Source organism: Eptesicus fuscus, chromosome 2, assembly GCF_027574615.1.
Source record: "Eptesicus fuscus isolate TK198812 chromosome 2, DD_ASM_mEF_20220401, whole genome shotgun sequence".
Taxonomy (NCBI): Eukaryota; Metazoa; Chordata; class Mammalia; order Chiroptera; family Vespertilionidae; genus Eptesicus; species Eptesicus fuscus.
In genome coordinates, this window is record NC_072474.1 from 63,567,570 (window position 1) to 63,589,374 (window position 21,805).

At 40.5% G+C, this 21,805-nt stretch overlaps 1 protein-coding gene and 1 pseudogene across 1 annotated transcript in view; both read left to right on the forward strand.

The window, feature by feature from the left end:
• Nucleotides 1-16,929, forward strand: part of HPSE (heparanase) — a 59,536-nt gene extending 42,607 nt beyond the window's left edge. The window contains exons 12-15 of the mRNA XM_054722002.1: nucleotides 691-805; nucleotides 4,737-4,855; nucleotides 6,448-6,594; nucleotides 15,329-16,929. Coding sequence (XP_054577977.1) covers nucleotides 691-805; nucleotides 4,737-4,855; nucleotides 6,448-6,594; nucleotides 15,329-15,488 — 541 coding nt within the window. The 3' untranslated portion in view covers nucleotides 15,489-16,929. The remainder of the gene's footprint in view (nucleotides 1-690; nucleotides 806-4,736; nucleotides 4,856-6,447; nucleotides 6,595-15,328) is intronic.
• Nucleotides 16,435-21,036, forward strand: LOC129150465 (39S ribosomal protein L42, mitochondrial-like; annotated as a pseudogene).
• The last annotated feature ends 769 nt before the right edge of the window (nucleotides 21,037-21,805 follow it).

Genomic DNA, 21,805 nt, shown 5'->3' on the forward strand with positions numbered 1-21,805 from the left:
AGCCTGAAGTATGAGGTCACACCAGAGGACCTATCAATGAATTTAAATTAACTCCTACTCCAACCACCACAAAGTTGATTGCTTTAAACAACTGGTTAACTTACATTTCATAACTCCATTAACACTCTCATATTGAGACTTAATTCTCTTTCCTCTCCTACCTACATAAAGTAGGAGAATAAGCCCAGAATAAAAGTACAAATTGTTTATGCTCTTTGGGGCATGATGAGTAGAGAAAAGAATGGAGTTGTTCGTTTTGCCATTAACTAAAGGGGTAGGAGGTGTCCATAAAAGTTTAGGTGTGATCCTACTTATTTCACATTTTACTACTCCTGACTACATGGAACCTTGTAGTGTTTAAACCTCACATAGGGATGGGGAGGAGGGGTACCCTGAAAGACAAGGAATAATTGTCTGTGGGGGTAGGAATTTATCTACTCTGCTTTATAGACCATATCTTACCCTGAAGGGGACTTCTATGGCATATTGACAGTTCTCTAGGATTTGTAATCATGCAGAAGTATGGGAACTTGTGAAGGGAAGGATAGTCTCCATTTAATTTGAGTGACTTATTTACAATTACTACTAGTTTTCTCGTTTCATAGATGAACAAATCAGAATAGTCGCTAATTAGAATTAAGTTATTTTGTTTTCCAAGCTGGAAGAAAGCGTGGCCTCACTCTGTTCCAGGTGGCTGGATAAATTGGGCCTTTCGGCCAGGATGGGCATAGAAGTGGTGATGAGGCAAGTGTTTTTTGGAACTGGAGACTACCACTTAGTGGATGAAAACTTCGAACCTCTACCTGTAAGTGATCATTATTCTTCTATTTCTATGAGTAGATTAGACTATACTGAGGACCCCTGTATTAACCTCTAAGAATTGTCAACCCTCAAGGTAAATTCTGTGCTCTCAATATAGCCAAACCATGGGCAGGTTAGAGATAATCCATTCTAACTTTTTTTGTATCTCAAAAGAAGAAATTGAGACCCAGGAATAATTTTTTTTAATACATTTTATTGATTTTTTACAGAGAGGAAGGGAGAGGGAAAGAGAGTTAGAAACATTGATGAGAGAGAAACATCGATCAGTTGCCTCCTGCACACCCCCCACTGGGAATGTGCCCGCAACCAAGGTACATGCCCTTGACCGGAATCGAACCTGGGACCTTTCAGTCCGCAGGCCAATGCTCTATCCACTGAGCCAAACTGGTTTCGGCGGAATAATGTTTTTAATGTGAGCCATTTTGGACGTGGTGTGGGATTTCTTTAAAATTTCAAATTTCATTTGAAATTTTATGACTCTCGTTTTACAAGATATAAAACTTGGATCAAAAATGTTTTAAGAGTAAATTAAAGTTAAAATTGTTTATCGTATCCAAAGCTTTAAAACTTTTTATGTCATTAAATCATAATTTATTTAACCTTAAGATAAGCCAGTAGTATCACGTATTTGTTCAAAAATCTCACCCAAAGAATTGGCTATTTTATAGTAATCTTCAAGGTATTTGTGAATTTTTAAAAAGTCCATCCTACCTCCAATTGTATCTGGTGCTAAATTAGGTAATGTAACCTTTCTATCTAAAAAGCCACCTGGAATCTATATGTGTCTAAAAATTGAAATAGTATAGATATCTCCCTGAGAAGTATGACCTTGATTTTTATTGTCTAAAATGATATTTGAGGATGTCTGTTTTCTAAGAAAAATTCCTAAAGGAATTATTTAAATATTGTAGGAAAGCTAAGAAAGTTTGCAAAAAGCACATACCAAAATATAAGCTAGGCTTCTGTGGTTTGAAGCTAGATTTCTCAACAAAATTGCTTTTAATTTATAGTGGCCCAAGTTCATGGAGCACACTGTTCATAACTTAAATAGAATCTGTCTTCCCCAAGTGTATTATGAGCCATCTATAAAGTTAAACCAAACATGATAATTTAATTATACAAATATCCAGAATCTACTGCTGGCCCTTTCTTAAATTGGCTTTGAGCAAGAAAGCTAAGTAAATAGTTTCTACAAAATTCACTTTGAGTACAATGTCTAGAAACTAGCCAGCTTATCCTGTCACTCTTTGTAAATAGTGCCAGTTATTTAGTATGTTATCTAAATCTTCTCAGTGCCTAAGCATAAACCTTTGGCTTCAGACCCTTTTAATGCACTAACTATACTTCTTCCTCATGGTGCAGAATCAGCTAGCAAAACTTGCAAGAATATATGTGCCGTATTACTATGAATAGGATCAAGGGAATTTGCCTTAAACCTATTGTACCTGTCTGTTCTCTTATTTGATTTGCATAACAATACAGAAGCCGGAAAGACAGGTATCTTAGATCCATGTTTTTCAGATGAGGAAGTTCTAATTGAGATGAAGTCATGTGATTTGCTCGAGGTCACACAGTTGGCCAGTATTATTCTGAAGAGTCCTGTACAAATCCTGGCTGAGGCCTGCATGCTTTCTACCCTTCCAGGAACTGAACCTGCTCATGTCTCTTGTGAAACATTTCATTGATTCTACTCTTGTCTCAAGAGACGATTTGAATTTGAATTTAGGCAGAGAAATAAAAGCTGCCTACTTTCCCTAAGCTCAAGAACGAAGAGTTGAGGTATATATTGAGTGGTTTATTTTTAAACTAATAATTATGGAAAATTTCAAAGTAGAGAGATAAGTATATGAATCTCCAGTCTTGTTTAATCTACAATGCTACCTTCTCCTTACCTCCCACCTACAGTATTACTTTCAAGCAAATCTCAGGTATATCACTTTATCCATAAATATTTTATTTATTTATTTTTTTGTTTAAATTTCTTTATTGATTAAGCTATCACATATTTGTCCTCATCCCCCCATTCCCATCCCACACCCCTCCCCACACATGCCCCCACCCCCCTGTTGTCTTTAACCACTGGTTAGGCTCATATGCATGCACACAAGTCCTTTGGTTGATCTCTCCCCTTTATCCCCACCCACCTCTACCCTCCCTCTGAGGCCCTAAAGTCTGATCCATGTCTCCTTGTTTCTGGGTCTGTTCTTGTTCATCAGTCTATGTTGTTTATCATTTCCCCTAGATGAGTGAGATCATGTGCTACTAGAAATACACTTATAAGAACCGAAAATGAGACAAGCAATAATGGTTATGCTGAAAGGCAAATGAATCAGTCTGTAGTGAGTTTCTTTCTGGGCCAACAGTTCTTTTGAGTCCCAATTTCAATGTCAATCAGTTCCTTATGTGTACATGTCAGCAATGATATTTCAGTTCTGGATGGTGGACAAATGGTGGTAATGCAGGTCTGACCCTCTCTGGTTTGGTCCTGGGCAACCTGCAGTGATGCACAGCTGCTAACTGCTAGTATGGCAAGGCGACATAAGCGTCTTCCATCTCTGGACTGCTTCTCTTCTGCATGGCTGGAGTAGTCCTGTCGATTCTCTCTGTTGCTGGAATCCACATGGTCTCAGAGTTGTTTTCTGAAAATATACAAACCTATTCTCGACCAAAAGTTAATAAAGGGATATTTTCTATAAAATTGACTTGGGATCCTTTTTCATTTTTTGCCCAAATGATTTTCCTCTGGCTTGTTTTGACACCATGTGTGTTTTTCATGGGTGTCTTGCTTTTAGCCTTACAATTAATTTTCTTAAGTACAAATTTTCTAGATGTAATTTACTTACAGGGTATTTTTCCTTACATGATATTCTTCTACTGTTCCCCCCTTTTTTGATTTAATATCCATAAATATTTTAGTATGTATCTTCTTTTTAAAAACATAACAATATCATTATTATACTTTAAAATAATAATAGTAATTCCTCAATATCATCAAATATTAAATCAGTGTTTCACATTTTTCTTATTGTTGCAAATGTTTTAATATTTAGGATATTCAAATCCACAACATTCACATATAGAATTTGGTTGATATATCTCTTAAGTCTATTAATCTTTTTGGGGGGAGTCTGTTAATCTTGAAGTTCTCCTTTCCTTTTTTTTTTTTTTTTTTTGTCCATTGGAATTTATTAATTAAAGAAAGCAGGTAATTTGTTCTATAGTGTTTCCCACATTTTGGATTTTGCTAAGTTTATTCTTTTAGCATGTTCCTCTATTCTCTATAGTTCCTGTAAACTGGTAGTTAGAACTAGAGGCTTGAGCTTACTCGAGTTTTTTTGTTTTGTTTTGCAAGAATTCTTTGTAGGTATTGTTGTGTGTTTCCATCAACAGATTCATAATGTCTGGTTATCTTTCTTTTTTTCACCTTGATAGCTAGTGATGATTGTTCCCTAATCCATTACTTTATTAGGGGTGTTATAAGGTTTTAAAGAAAATATTTTAATCTCTTAAACAGAAATTTTATTTTAAAAACTTGTGTGTGTGTGTGTGTGTGTGTGTGTGTGTGTGTGTGTGTATGTAAAAGTGCTGCTTTGAGCTTTGCTTTCAATTCTTGGATGATAGACAACAGAGAATATTTAAATTGTCTCTTAGTCAATAATTGCAGTCTTGAGCTATAACTCCTAGCAGGTATGGCCCCCTGAATTGTGGAAACATAGTCCTCTAGTGATAAAAAGCAGCAAACAAGATATTGCACTCAGATTCATGGATAACCCAAATCAAACGATGAATCCTATTTAATTACCTCTAGAATAACAGTCATACTCTTTGCAGGATAACTGCTTGCTTCATTTTGTTAAATGAAGAACTAAATAAAGTTCTATTTTTGTCTCTCCCCTCCCAACCACCACTACTAGGATTATTGGCTCTCTCTTCTATTCAAGAAACTGGTGGGCACCATTGTATTAAAGGCAAGTGTGAAAGGTCAAGCCAGAAGCAAACTTCGAGTATACCTTCATTGCACAAATGTCAACCAGTAAGTAGGCAATACACTTTACAAACCAACAAGTGTTCATTAGTAAGCACATAACTTCCTACTCTGACACTCTGTTGTCCCCTCTCTACTCAGAGGGTCTAAGCTGTGTCATTATTTTTTTATTTTTCCCTTCATAGTGATATGGTGCCAGAGTCTAAAAAACAAACAAACAACAACAAAAAAAAACCCACAGCCCTAACCGGTTTGACTCAGTGGATAGAGTGTCGGCCTGCGGACTCAAGGGTCCCAGGTTCGATTCTGGTCAAGGGCATGTACCTTGGTTGCGGGCACATACCCAGTGGGGAATGTGCAGGAGGCAGCTGATTGATGTTTCTAACTCTCTACCCTCTCCCTTCCACTCTGTAAAAAATCAATAAAATATATATTTTTTAAAAACACAAAAAATATAGCTTAAACATTAGCATTTGACTTTTACAATGACTTTAATTGTCATAATCCATAATCAAAATATACCCTAACTTTAAATAAAGAATAGTACCAATGTATTTTTAAAAAAATATTATTTTATTAATTTCAGAGGGGAAGGGAAGGGGAAGAGAGATAGAAACATCAATGATGAGAGAATCATTGATTGGCTGCCTCCTGCATGCCCCTGACTGGGGATTAAGCCCAAAACCCAGGCATGTGTCCTGACCAGGAATTGAACGGTGACCTCTCCTGGTTCATAGGTCATCACTCACTCAACCATTGAGCCACACTGGTAGGTTACCAATGCATTTTTATATGAACAATTACTCCACTGAATGACTATGAATGAATATAACTATAAATTCATATGAATGAATAATTATATGAATATACTTATTCCTTTGTATTATATCTGATCAATTTGATAAGGAAGAAGAATTAAAGAACAATATCAACAATAACAAACCTTGTTTTCCAAAGTTTCAACCCAATTTATGGGATTGAGAGACCACAGAGATTTTTATAGTTTATACCCTGCCCTTGGTAGCAAAAAATGTTCCCAAATCTCATGGATTTTTCTCTTCTTAGTTTCAATCTGTCCATCCTGATAGGATAACTAAAATACTAGTTCTAGCCAAAATAGCTACCCAACATTTCCAATCGCTGGTGAGTGGGAACTCTAGATAGTGAGGGCCCCACTAGGAAGAAGTTGGGGAGTAGTTTGGATAAATAAATTCCGAAAAGTGTCAACAGATTTAATTTTCTTGTTTGCGCCACTCTTTTCATACGGCTAGAAAAAGGTTTATAATTATAAACCATATGGTTTATAATTCGAATGCACATGAACCCACAAAATTCAACTTTTATCATTTAACCTTCCTATGTTTGAAAATGGCTCCCTAGTAACTCAGCCTAGTAACTCAGCAGCAAAGATCTCAGGGTACCCTGACCCAGACAGTGGTGCTGTGAAGAGCAATGTATAATCAGTTTCAAATAGGGTCACATTTGTGGTCTTACATCATTATAAAACGAAGGGTAAAAAGAAGGTCTATCATCACTATAAATACTAATACTTAATATCCATAATTATATTTGTAATCAAGTATTTAATTGTTTAAGCGAGACAAATATTTTTATTATTGAGTCAATCTATTTGCTTTTAGCCCAAGGTATAAAGAAGGAGATTTAACTCTGTATGTCTTAAACCTTCATAATGTCACCAAGTACTTTCAGTTACCACATTATTTATTTGACAAAGAAGTGGACAGATACCTTGTAAAACCTTCAGGACCTGATGGATTATTTTCCCAGTGAGTACTTTTTCTTGTTCATTTTAAACTTTCACCAGATGTATCAGTGTTTATCAGCATAGAGTGTTGATAGGGAGAAAAAGAAGCCAACTATTTCAAGTTTTGACCATTTTTAATATTCAGGAAGTTTATATATAAATACCTATTAATACAGGTATACTCACTCTGAGAGTCACAAGCAGAAGGACTGAACACAAGCTAGCAGTTATCTTAGGAAGTTAGTTTGCATTTCAAAACAACTTGATATGTCAAGATCCATTCAATATATTTAGATTATTGGCTCTACAAATACTTATAATTCTTGGTAACACAGTCACAAAAGCAAAGCATATCTATATATAATTGCTAAGTAAGGGCATGGGGGTTGCTGTAAACTGTTATTCTATGTGAGCTGGGCATGATTTTCTAACAGCCTTAAAGCAGTTTTTTATTACTTAGAGTAAGGAAAAAGTGGCCTGAAATGTACCTTTCAGGTGGATTATTTGAAGTTGGTCCAGAGATGATTTGGTTTTAAAAGCCAGCCATTGAATGTGTATTACAAAAGACCATATTTGCCCTTGCTGGGTGGCTTAGTTGGTTGGAGCATTGTCCTGTACACCAAAAAGGCTGTGGGTTTGATTCCTGGTCAGAGCACATTCCTAGGTTTTGAGTTTCATCCCCCATCGCGATGCATATGGGAGGCAACCGATTGATGTTTCCTTCTCTCTCTCTCTCTCTCTCTCTCTCTCTCTCTCTCTCTCCTCTCTCTCTAAAAGTCAATAGAAACATATTCTCGGGTGAGAATTAAAAAAAAAAAAATAGACCATATTTAAGAGACTATCCAAGAATGACTATGAGCTTTGAAGACTTAGGCCCACAAACATTGTCAAATATCTGTCCAACATATGTTGGAAGGAGCTCTTTTCATCATGGTTATTCTCAGATTGAAGCATAAAAATATTAAGAGTTTACAAAATTCTTTCCATCTCCTCCCATCTTTGCAAATGCTATGTGAGTGATGTTTTCAGTGACAATTAGCATCATAACCTGAAGAAGGACAGTAAGAATGCTTTCTCCAAAGTCCTATCCCCCAGAGATAAACATTATTAACACTGGGTAACATACCTTTATTTTTCTCCCTGTGCTTTCTTTTGTTATAGCTATAAGCATACAACCTGTAATGGGAAAAAGAGAGGAGGAACCCACAAGTTTTCCCATGTCTTTCCATGCAGAGCCTTTGTAGACATTTAAAAAATTTTTAATTGAATTTATTGGGGAGACATTGGTTAATAAAATGATATAGGTTTCAGGTGTACAATTCTGTAATACATCATCTGTATATTGTATTGTGTGTTCACCACCCTGTAGACATTTTTAATGGGTTGCATGTTTTATAAAATACTATGGCTTACTTATCCTTTTCCTACTGTTTGAACCTTCTTTTCCTGTTGTAAATAATGCATATTTGGGTAACAGATACTTTTCTCTATTTGGGTTCTGAACCTTTTAAAGTGGGTCTTTTTAGCATATTTGTGTCTGATGCTAATAAGGGAAATGCTTTTGTAAAGTAATTGAATAATAGTTGTAGAGTTGCAAGTGTCTTAGATCATTTTAGTCCAACTTTAGGTCAGTATCTGATTCCTCCTCTGATGAAGCTCCCAGCCTCTCCTGGTGACTGTTCTCGCTGGTGGGGACAAAGTGAGCCTCTTTGTGCCTTTTTTTCTGCTGCTCTTAGTTCTGTTTTCTAGGGCAGAAGTTGGAAACTACACCTCATGCCTGTGGGCAAGTGGGTTTAGACAAGTGGTTTTTCTCTTCCTGGTGGGGAAGGGTGGCATGCACTCTGTTAATTTTTTATTTTTAACTAGGGGCCCAGTGCACAGATTCATGCACCTTGAAAGGAACTGTGGACCTCGAGGCTGCGGTGGGCTCAGGGGTGGTCTCAGCCCGTCCTCTGTGCCCCTGCCCGGCCCCTTCTGCTGCAGCCCCCGTCCCGTCTGCCAGCAGCCCAGCTTCCGCCACCACCACTGCTCCCATGTGTTGAAGGCGCTGGCCCGGCAGGCACCTGCTGACGGCTTGGAGCAATTGGGGCTGGCACCAGCAGCAGGTGCGAGCGGGGCCGGCAACGTCAGCAGGTGTGAGCGGCGGCTGCTGCCCCAATCGCCCCTCAGGAGCAGGGGGAGGTGGAGAAGCCCTCAGGGGCGATCGGGACCGTCAGCCACCACTCACACCCACTGACAGCACCGGCAGCAGATGCAAGTGGCGTCTCCGACAACAGCAGCAGGTGTGAGCGGGGCCGGTGCTGGCAGCAGGTTCGAGCGCTAGGCGGGACCGTGGTGCACGGGAGCAAAGAATTTTCAGTAACCACCAGAGGCTTGCCCCAATGACAGCGACTGGTGCTCCACCTTGGTCTGGCACCTCCGCTCACCTGCTCCACCATCCCGCTGCTGCCAACGCCTGCCATGTTCCGTGCGTGCCCCCTGGTGGTCAGTGCATGTCATAGCGACCAGTTGTTTGGTTGTTCCACTGTCCGGTCTATTTGCATATTAGCCTTTTATTATATAGGATTAGTTGTCAATATTTAACAATTGACAACTACTAAAAAAATCTTTAAAAATGGGTACTCTGGCAACTCGGGGCTTGCTCTTCCTATTAGATGTAACCCCGTTATGCCTGTCCTACGACGACACTTGCATGTATGACTTCCTTGGCCCTTGTGGGCATTTGAGTTTGCTACCCATAGTCTGGAGCATTATCAAATATCTCATTTTCTCCAGAATAACTCTCAAATTCTTAAAGGACAACTGGTTTGTCTTCCAGCTCTATTTCATCTGAAACTTCTCAAACATATTTTATATTTCTTTGTCATCATGACTTCAAAATATGAAACAAGGTACTACACTCAAATAAAACCCCACCCACATTGTCCAGCCCGATGTGGAAATAATCAGCGTGCTTTAAGCCGGGGGTGGGGAAATCAGGCCCAGGCGCCATATAAGGCTCTCGAAGTCATTTAGTCTGGCCCTGCCAAGGCCTTAGGGGTGAGTTAGTTAAATGTTCGACCCCATATAGCAGGCTAATTTTTAAGTTGATAATTTTGTATGGCCCGTGAATGATGTTATAAATATCCCAATGGCTCTTGGCATAAAAAAGGCTCCCCACCCCTGCCAGCTCACACTCTGTGCACTGATAGCATCCTTTAGCTATATTTATAGCTGATTAAAGAGTGCCCCATAGTCCGGGTGACGTCGTGCCCCTGGGTCCGGCCGAGACCAAACCAGAGGGAGTCGGACCTCCGTTGCCACCATTTGTCCACCATCCAGAGCTGAGGGGTCAGTGCTGACATATACACATGGGGAACTGCTGGACATTGAAATTGGGTCTCAAAAGAACGGTTGGTCCAGGGGGAAGCTCGCTACAGACTGATTCATTTGCCTGTCAGCATAACTATTATTGCTCGTCTCACATTCAGTTCTTATAAGTGTATATCTAGTGACATATGATCTAGCTCATCTAGGGGAAATTATGAACAACATGGACTGAGGAACAAGAGCAGAACCAGAAGCAAGGAGGCATCGATCGGACTATCGGGCCTCAGAGGGAAGATAGGGGAGGGTGGGGGGAGGGGAGAGTTCAACCAAAGGACTTGTGTGCATGCATATGAGCCTATCCAACGGTTAAGTTCAACAGGGGGTTGGGGCATGCGTGGGGAGAGGGGTGGGATGGGAATGGGGAGTGAGGACAAATATGTGACACCTTAATCAATAAAGAAATTAAAAAATTAAAAAAAAAAAAAAAAGAGTTTAGCCTGATGGAATTAGTATCTTGCCCGTGTTTCATCATTCTAACCCATAGCAGGATTAACTTACAATGATCAGAGTTCCCTTTAAACTCTGTTGCCTATTCAAAAGTGTTTCTGAAATGTTTGGTGTACCCTTGTAAAAGGTCCTCCACCTTGTGCCAAACAGCTCTTACTACTGTCACATAAAGATGTTTTCAAGACCTATTTTTGTTTGTGGCTTCCTGATAATAGTCACAGCATTTCCTCCTACAGCCCATCAAAAAACTGGTGTGATGCAGGTGTGAAAACAAACCCCAGTGCATGTGGACCGAACATAACTGCAATGCAGGCTTATCAGCCTCCAGCACAGTCATGAACATCTTATTCCTATCTCGTATTTTAAGTTACTTTTCCTTCTTTATTTAAAAAATTATGATAAAATTTATGCCATAGTAAGAATTTCCAACAGTAGAAGAAGGTGTACGTAGAAAAGTCATTTCCTCACTCCACGGTCCTAAATCCCAGGAGTTTGAGTATCATTCTAGACGTGTGCTATCCATATATAATCCTAAGTATCTTTCATTTAAAAACATCCATGTCCTTTCACATTAGCACATTCAGACCTGCTTAGTTCTTTAAGACTAGATGATTGACTTAACTAATTGCCTATAGGTGGACACTTTGATTGATCCCAGTATTTTATACAACAGCATCTTTACATACTGGCACACTGATGGGAGGATATCTCTTTTTAAAAATATATATTTTATTGATTTTTTACAGAGAGGAAGGGAGAGGGATAGAGAGTTAGAAATATCGATGAGAGAGAAACATCGATCAGCTGCCTCCTGCACACTCCCTATTGGGTATGTGCCAGAAACCAAGGTACATGTCCTTGACCAGAATCTAACCTGGGACCCTTGAGTCTGCAGGCCGACGCTCTATCCACTGAGCCAAACTGGTTAGGACGGGAGGACATGTCTTAAAGTACAGAGCCCAGAACAGTGCCTCTGACCAAGATTAAATGGGATGCAGTTTTTCTGCTGACTGATACTTAGTGAGGATAGAGGGTTAAGAGATCTTTAAAAATGAGATATTTATAATAACTAAGGGGAAAAGAATCAAGATTTTTTAATTTTAAAAATTATTTCTTAGTTTTATTTTTTCAATTACAGTTAATATCCACTATTATTTTGTATTAGGGTACAACATAGTGGTTAGACAATGATATACTTTACAAAGGGTTCCCCCCAATAATTCCAGAACCCACCTGGCACCATACAGCTAACCTAATAAAGAGGGAATATGCAAATTGACCGTTACACTGCAACAAAGATGGTGGCGCCCACAGTGGAGGGGGGTGGGGTGGGGGGGTTCCATAACACAAGATGGCTGCACCCACAGCAGAGGCTGAGTTCCCGTAACGATCCTTAATGAGCAATCAGCAGAAACCTGAGGGTGCATGGCTCTGGGTGGGGCAGGGGACCTGAAACTGCACCCCCTGCCCTCCAGGGTTTGACAGGGGACCTGATGCCACGCCCCCGCCCCGGCACCAGGTCGGGAGACCTGAGGCCGCGCCCCCTGCCTGGCGGGGCTTGACAGGGGACCTCAAAGAATGCTTCCCGCCCCAGCCCAGGCCAGGTGACCTCAGGCCGCGCTCCCCCACCCCAGCACCGGGCTGGGGGACCTCAGGCCACGTCCCCTGCCATGATACTGGGCCAGGGGACCTGAGGGTGCGCCGGGGGACCTGAGGGTGCGCCAGGGGCCCTGAGGCTGCACCCCTTACCCGGTGGGGCTTGATGGGGGATCTGAGGCTGCGCCCCCCGCCCAGTGGGACTTGACAGGGATGGGGCCAGCCGGGTCTGGATCTCACCCAATGGGGGTGGGGCCAGCTGGGTCTGGGTCTCATGCGATTTCGAGGTGCACACGGGTGGGCGGGGACTTGACTTTGGGTCCCGCAGTGCGCCCAGACTCTCACAGGAGGAAGATTTTCATATACATTTTTCTAATTTTCTTTCATCTCTGACATTTCTATTATAGAGAAAGGGCAAATAGCAATATGAAAATATTTTCTCTAATTCCCTTTTAATGTGCATGAATTTTGTGCACCAGGCCACTAGTACTCATTATAATATTACTGACTATATTTCCTATGCTGTACTTTATATCCCTGTGACTGTTTTGTAACTACCAATCTGTACTTTTAAATTCCTTCATCTTTTCCACCCAGTCCCTCAACCCCCTTCCTCTCTAGCAGCCATCGGTCTGTTCTCTGTATCTATGAGTCTGTTTCTATTTTGTTTGTTCATTTATTTTGTTCTTTATATTCCACATATAAATGAAATCATATGGTATTTGTCTTTCTCTGTCTGACTTATTTCACTTAGCCTAATACCATCCACACTGTTGCAAATGGTAAGATTTCATCTTTTTATGGCCAAGTAATATTCCATTGCACATATGTTCCACTACTTTTTTATCCAATCATTTATCAATGGGTATTTGTGTTGCTTCCATATCTTGGCTATTGTAAATAACACTGCAGTGAACATAGAGGTGCATAGATTCCTTTGAATTAGTGTTTTGGGTTTCTTTGGATATATACCCAGAAGTAGAATCACTGGGTTGTAAAAAAGTCCCATTTTTAATTTTTCAAGGACCCTCCATACTGTTTTTCCACAGTGGCTGCACTAATCTGCATTCCTACCAACAGTGTACAAGGGTTCCCTTTTCTCCACATCCTCGCCAACACTTATTGCTTGTTGATGTATTGATGATAGCCATTCTGACAGGAGCGAGGTGGTATCTCATTGTGCATTAACTTGCATTTCTCTAGTTATTAGTGACATTGAGCATCTTTCCATATGTCTTTTGGCCATCTGTATGTCCTCTTTGGAAGAGTTGATTTTTAAGAGACTGTGTACAGTATGTATTCATTTTGTTTAAAAGGAAATATGTGTTATACATACACAGAAAAGAGATGAAGGAATATGCATCAAAATACTAAAAATAGTTTGGATGATTTAACAGGTTACTTTTTTTGTACTTATTTCTGAATAATGATGATATGATACTTTTACAGCACTTACCACATGCAACATACTCTTTTAAGTGTTCTGCATATATTACATGTATTACTTATATGACATATATGTAACTCTGACATGAACTAATCTTCTAAATTTTTACAATAAAAATGTACTAACTTTTTTCATGATAAAAAAATCACTTGAGAAAAAGATAATAGAGATATAAACATCATTTAGAATTATGGAAGTAATTAGTAGAACTAAAAGCAGACTAAAGCTTTCTTCATAAACTCTTGTTGATATTGAATTTGTTGCTGTGAGCATGTATTCATTTGATTTAAATAATAGTAAATATGCATGAGAAATAACACTTGTGCTTAACAAGTTTTTTCAGTATTTGACTCAGTTTTGAATTTGAATTCCACAGTGAAATGCAAAGAAAACATAATTTGTTTTTAATCTGTGGTTTAGCCAAACAAAATCATTTTGTTTTACCCAGCAACATACATTCTACCAAAATATCTTCACAACATAAGAAAGTAGATGTATATCTCCTGGGGAGAAAGGAGTTAGAGGGCTATGGGCCTAGTTACCAGTGGGAACATAAATCGACTGTAATTTTTTTATACAAAAAAAATTTTTTAATAATTTTTATGTTAAATGTGAAATTTACATTTCATTCATTGTATCTACTTGCTCTATATAAAATATTCTCCATTATTTGTCATAAAATTTCCACAAATCCAGAGGTTATGTCATGTTTATCCTTTTTATACTTCCATTTTATAGACTAATATAGATCACATTTTCTGTAAAGGCCCAGACAGTACATACTTCAGACTTTGTAGGCCGTATGGTCATTGTCACAACTACTCAATTGTACCTTGAAGATCATCTAGGTCAAATACCTAACTGATAGAGTGTGGAAACACAAGTTATGTAATACTAGAGGCTCGGTGCACAAATTCATGCATGGGTGGGATCCCTCGGGGTGGCCTGTGGGAATCAGATCCCAGTTTGCACCCCCACGCTCACAGCCCCAGCTCGCGTCCCTAGCCTCGCAGCCCCGCAGCCCCATAGCCCCACCTGGCAACCCACCTTGGCCTGGCACTGCCCTCTCACCTGCTCCATCATCCCACCTACGGGGCGATCAATCAGGCCGCTGGTCGCCATCTGTGGGCCCCCCCCCCCCCACTCACACCTGCCTTGGCCTGGCACATCCCGCTCTCGTCAGGGCCCATTGGGGCCAGCAGCGACTCCACTGCCACATGGCTGATGCCTGCCATGTCCACGCCACCCACTGGTGGTCAGCACACGTCATAGCAAGCAGTCCAACTCTCAATTGAACAACTGCCTGAGGGGACAATTTGAATATTGGGCTTTTATTATATAGGACTAGTGGCCTGGTGCATGAAATTTGTGCACGAGGGGGGGGGAGTGTCCCTCAGCCCGGCCTGCACCCTCTCCAATCTGGGACCCCTCGGGGGATGTCCTATTGCCGGTTTAGGCCTGTGGGATTGGGCCTAAACCAGCAGTCAGACATCCCTTTCGCAATCCGGGACGGCTGGCTCCTAACCGCTCACCTGCCTGCCTGCTTGATCACCCCTAACCACTCTGCCTGCCGACCTGCTCACCCCCAACTGCCTCCCCCCACTGGCCTGCTCGCCCCCAACTAGCCCCTCCCCACTGGCTTAATCACCCCCAACTGCCCTCCCCTCCTGGCCTGATCGTCCCTAACCGCGTGTGCCTCAGCCCGGCCACCAAAGCTTTGTCTGAAAGGATATCCGGAAGGTCTCCTGGTCTCATTAGCATATTACCCTTTTATTAGTATAGATAGGCTATCACAGAAAAAGTTTTTTGGTCTTAAAAACTTTTATCTCACAACTTTTGTAGAGCAGGTGGAGCACACACAACATGGCTAACTTAGATGTATCTTTCCACGTTGCAGATCTGTCCAGCTCAATGACAAAACTCTGAAGATGGTGGATGACCAAACCCTGCCAGCTTTGACAGAAAAGCCGCTCAGCCCAGGAAGTCCACTAAGCTTGCCAGCTTTCTCCTATGGGTTTTTTGTGATAAGAAATGCCAGAGTTGCTGCTTGCCTCTGAAAATGAATGGCATACACTAGCCTTGAGATTGAATTTTTCAAGTGTATTGAGAAGAGGAAAGCAAAACTCAAGCTACAGGAAGATACATTACAAATCAACCAGTGGGAGCTGGAGAGACAGGGACACTCTCAGGCTAGTCTTAGCACAGCGTTTTCTTCTCTTTAAGGAAACCACTGCTACCTTGTGCCAAACACTATTCTTGTACTTTACATGTAATATTTTTATTTAAGGTTATTACAAATGTATATGAATGTTTCCAGTACAGCCAGGAGGCAAGTAAGTGAAGGGTATATTATTCATTTTAAGAAAGTGCTTAGTTGTTTTTATTTTCAAAAACAGTTACTACAAGATTGTCAGATTCTTTCCTGCATATGCTGTCTCCATGGGCTCCCATCAGAAAAAGTTTACTACCATAACCCCCAAATTGCCTATGAAAGAGAGACGATCTCTTTGCACCTTGATAAAGAGCTAGAGTCAGTCGCTACTTCTCTTTATTCTGTTTGTCTTTGTCAACAATACCATGTGAGAAGACAGATAGTGAATGTGTTCATATTAAAAAATTATTAATGACAATCATTTTGACAGAGGTAGTATGTAAAATTTAAATGAAATAAAAAATAACTATAAGGGAAATTGATTTGCCTGGAGGAGAAAATTTAGTTAAATACATTATCACCACCTGTTCATGTTTACTTCTGCTACACTTTTTTTCCGCCTGTAGCTCTTATTTTAGTTGGGGAGCTTTTGGCTGCAAGTAACAGAAAACCCTGATTCTAATGGCTTAAACAATGAGGACATTTATAATCCCAAATTACAAGAAGTAGAAACAGGGAGGGCTCCCTAGCTCAGTAAGGAACCAGGCTCTTTCCATCTCTGCTCCGCTGCCTTTAGTACTGGCTCCATTCTCACGCTGGCGGCATGATGGCTGTAGCTATCCCCTGGACCCATGGAGGCCTGGCAACATCCAGTGAAAGACGATGAGCAATTTTTCTGTGTCTCCTTCACAGACTTGAAGAACGCTTTCACGGAGCCTCTCCCAGCAAACCTCTCCTTGTGTCTCCTCATGTCTTACTATGGGTCAGGAATGGACCACGTGGCCATTCTCCCAGTCTCTGCCAACATCACTGAGGTTCCTAGAGTTGTCTGCTAGTAATCTTTGGGAATGGAGCGGGTGTTGGGAAGCCCAGGCACTTGACCACTACAGTTCTGTACTTTTATCCGTGACAGGATGTATTACTTTCTCCTGTATCTTAATTTTTAGAAATCTAATCCTCTTCATATTTATGCCAACTATGAATAAATATTGTTTCAATTAAATTTAATCACATTTATGAGGAGCTAAAGCTGGAACTTAAAGTTGGATGCTTAAATACCCTTACATTTTGTATGTATGTGGTTTTTATATTTTCACAGTTGAAATAAAGCAATTTTTATAATCTCAGTATTGCATAATTATTCTTTGAATAAAGCGTAAGCCTACATTTGGAAGCCTTGTTTTTCTCCACTGCATTGTTTACACCTCCCATCTTTACTTGTCCCTTCAGTCTAACACCAGAAGAGTTGACCTTGACACACAGAACTCACCAGGCATAAACACTATTTCCTCTCTCATCATGCAGATTCAGTGTTGAAGTTTTGTTCTATTTTTTTACCTGTCCCCTTGGCCACTTCATAAAGTCAGGGTCTAATTTTTCATTTGTATAAGCATTATCATTTCCTAACTCCTCTCCCTGACTTTTCCCCATTATAACCTGGCACCTGCTTATTTCTTTTTGTTGTTGTTGTTGTATTGTTTTGTTTTGATTTTTACTTATTTTCTTACAAAAATTTTTTTAAATCTTTATTGTTGAAAGTATTACATATGTTCCCTATTTTTCACCTGCCTATGACTATTTCTTCAGACTCAACTCTTGTCATTCTCCCACAAACTCTGTTCTTCATCCCACACACTGGTTTAGAAGTCTGAACATACAGCCCCTTCCACCTTTGGCTAAAATATCACTAAAGACAACTAGAGTCAAAACTAGTTATTCATTCCACTACCATTTACTTTTAGTTTTCAATATTCCTGCTTTTATTTTGAATTGTCAGATACACAGATATAGATAGGTAGATAGGTAGGTAGGTAGGTAGGTATAGATATTCCAATAGTATGTGACTTATTTTAAGGAATTGATTGGTGATTATGGAGTCTAACAAGTCCAAAATTTGCAGGGTAGGCCAGCAGACTGGAGACCCAGGAAGAGCCAATGTTGTAGTTCAAGTCTGAAGGTCATTTGCTGGCAAATTCCCTCTTGCTTGAAGGAGTTCAGTCTTTTGTTCTATTCAGACCTTCAGCTGATTGGATGAGGCCCACCCATATTATGGAGGACAATCTGCTTTACTCAAAGTTCATATTAATCTCACCCAAAAACATCCTCACAGAAACATCTGGAGCAGTACTTGACCAAATATCTGGGCACCATAACTCAGCCAAGGTGACATAAAATTAACCATCCCAGTTCCTATGGATGATAACTTTTTGAAAAGCAAACAGAATCCCTCCCCCCAGGGACTCACGATACAGGGTGAGGATTGGAGCCTTATAGGTCCTTCTAGAAATAATCTAGCCTTTTTTCCTGAAGAGTTTACAGCAGTTGAGTGCCTTGCCCAAGAGCATAGAGTCTGAAAATTATTTTAGGTTGAACCATTATAAGTCGGGGGCCATCTGTAGTCTGTGTGTTTCCTGAGCATAGGAATTTTTCTCCTTGACATACCCTGTGCTAAGAACAGTGCTTTCATGAAGCAAGAATTCAAGAAATATTTTGTTAAAGTCTCTATCTTTAAGGAGTTTATAATCAAAATGAGAAAAACATAAATTTGTAGAATACAAAGGGAAATTAACGTAATACCCATAAAAGATATAAAACACAGTTCTATTAGAGTTTTAGGAGAGTAAAACATATAGTAGAAGGACTATGTCTACAATTCCAAATGCCATGGCAGTGCTAATGGGAAGATGATGCTCTCTCACCCAAGTTTCAGTGGAGGTGAGTGTGCTCAAACAAAATAGCAAACTCAGCAACTCAGCTTTCACCTTCATCTTCCAAAACAATTCAGCTCCAAGGCTCTTTCTCCTATTAAACACACACACACACACACACACACACACAAATACAAAGCACTCTGATGACCAGTCTGAAGATTGCCCTCAAGCAATGAGCCCAACAAGGAAGCTAAAGAAGCCTACTTCCATTAGGGAGCTCCTATTCATGTGACAATTGCTGGACCAAGTCTGGGGCTAGCACTTCTGCGTTAAGCTCCAGGGCCACTCTGGAAGTTACAGTTGTCTCTGTACCTCCCCGAGTTCTTTTCATCGGAGACAAGACAACATAAGCATTCTTCCTCTAAGTTTCGATATTCTAGAAATGATGAAAAGGAAATAAAAAGGTGGAATGTTTCCCTCGAAGATGAAATCTTTCTCTCCAAATCTATAGAAAAACACATTTGAGAGGCTTCCAAGAAGTCTAAGAATCACACCATGTCGTATTTTCCTCTTTGGGGATAGAAACCCTTCTTTCCAAAGGTCAGGGCAATGTCTCATCGAGTTGAAGTTTGAGATGTCTTTGTTGAGTTTGAGAATCCAGATGAAAAAGACATGAAACTGTTCAAAGACACATTGAGGCATTTTAAGCATTTTAAGACTTTATTTAAGCATATATCCACTTAAATAGGGCGGTGTCAAACCAGAAGTAGTTAGGAGTGCTCTGCAGACAGGAGCTAGGGGAAAGACTAATACAGAGAAAGCATGGAAGCGAAGAAGGGAAAGGCTTTAATTGGCTATAGCTCAAAGCCTCGTTGGCTGTTTGTGATTGGTGGTCCTTAGCATTCTGATTGCATACCTTCGAGGCATTTACAGGCGTAGGTTTGCTGATGTAGGCTGCCACGGCATTAGAGCCATAGCCTAATACGCTTCCTTGTTTAATTAATTTAACAACACAAATGGATGAAGACGACTAGATGATTAGGAGGCCCCTCTAGTGAAATGCAAAAATTGAACTGGAACGCATGGTTTTTTCCTCTGGGCAGGATGCAACGGTGAATTCCCGGGTTCTTGTCCTGACGGATTTGAAGAATGATGCCACGGACAAAAGGTGAGAGGTGAAAAGTACAGAAACTTTATTGCAAGCAGACGCTGCCTCTAACACCTAATTCTAAATTCTAAGCCTAAGACGATGTCCCTCCTGGACGGACAGAGGGGCCCCTGAGCAGGGTGACCACTGCTTTCTTGGTCTGGAGGCCTTAAGTAGGCTACAGTTCTTTGTCTGAACCTGACCCTTTCTTACTGGTCCTTTTGCTACATAGAGTTAGTTTTCAAATCTCAGAGCCCACGTGGTGTCCCCCACCTTGTCTCCTCCTTACCTCGTTGGTTGGAGTCACTTTTGATTTATCTTCTAGCTCTCCCAGTTGTGTTGGCAGAGAAAGCCTGAAAGCCCCCCCAGCTACTCGGGTCAGGGCTACGATTGGCCTAACTTACGGTCACTTTAATTGCTCAGGCCCGAGATATCCCCGTCTGTCTTTGGTTTCTGGCTGTTTTGATTGTTTGGGCCAGATATATTTCTATTTGCCTGTGGCATTTCTTTATTCTCTGTACAAGTAAGATAAACACCCTGGCATCTTCAAGTCTCTATGATGTATTCCTTCCCATGGACTATTTTTATTCCTGAAGCTTCCTAAACCTGCCTAATTAAGCTAGCTAGCTAACCCTTTCACTAGCAATGCTGACCCTTGGCCTAAATATTTTACCTGTGATATAACCACATGAGGTACCCTATGAAGACCCCAATCCTCAGACTACCATTGTTTCAGGTCCAACGCAGCCTGCAAAGTACTGCATTGTCTTTCAATAAAACACGGCTGCAAAAATTCCTGTCCTTCTCCGGCTGGAGGCAAGATGGTGGGCTCGCGGTGAGCAGATGTCAAGGGATGAACATAGGTATGCCTAGAAGCAAATTTTAAAAGCATTTTCTCTTCAAATCTTTTTCTATACCACCTGATAAGCATCTTGATTCACCATGGCCGTGAATCAGCAGTGAAATGGGCGATATCAAACAGAACTATTTTGAAACATTTATTTCCAATCCAAAATGGAGCTTTATACTGTGTCATAAATCCACATACTCTTCTCTTCCAGATGACTATAATTGCAAAGTAGAACTTGCTTTGACATCTGATAGCAGGACGATAGTTTGCTACCATCCTTCTGTGCATATTCCGTATGAACACACCAAGCCTATCCCTTGGCCAAATCCTGTGCATAATTATGAAGAAACACAGGATCAAATACTGAAAACCAGATTAGAAGAAAAAGATGAACACTTAGCGCAAGGACCCATGATAGAACAACTTAGCAAAATGTTCTTTACTACTAAGCACCGTTGGTATCCTCATGGACAGTATCATACACGTCGTAGGAAATTGAATCCTCCAAAAGACAGATGATATTGAGGTTTTCAGTAAAATGCTGTCCTGTTCTCATTTGCCATTTGAGAAAATGCAATCAAATATATTCACTACTATGTTATATAGTAAAATAATAATAAAATGTCTTTTCATCTAAAAAAAAAAATCCTGTCCTTCTGCAGCAGATCCCATCCAGCAAAATTCTGTAATTTTTATAACGGGGGAGGATAGGTAGGCAAAGTCTACTCTAGATTATGGATCTTTGAGAGCTGTCATTTTAGAACTGTCCTCACCACCAGAGGCAGGCTTAAAGTCATTAATTGAAATATTTATCTGACATCAGTCTATTTATTATGACTGTAGAAGATTTTTCTTAAAAGTGAGCCCATCTGGCCCTGGCCAGGTTTGCTAAGTGGTTACAGTGTTGGCCCTTGGTCAAGGGCACGTACCTGAGTTGCAGGCTCAATCCCGGCACCAGTTGTGGTGCATGCAGGAGGCAACCAATCGATGTGTCTCTCTCACATCGATGTTTCTCTCTTTCTGCCCTTCTCCTCCCTCCCCTCCACTCTCTCTAAAAAACTAAATCAATGGATTCAGGCCAGTATGGCTCCATGGTTGAGAATCAACCCATGAACCCGAAAGTCATGGTTCAATTTTAGATCAGGGCACATGCCTAGATTGCAGACATAGAGACAGCCAACCGATGATTCTCTCTCATCATTGATGTTTCTATCTCCCTCTCCTTCCTCTCTGAAATATCCTATCTAATAAAGAGGGAATATGCTAATTGACCCTCACACCATCACAAAGATGGTGGCGCCCACAGCCAATAAGGAGGGAGTATGCTAATTGTTGCCCCGCCCTCAAAGATGGCA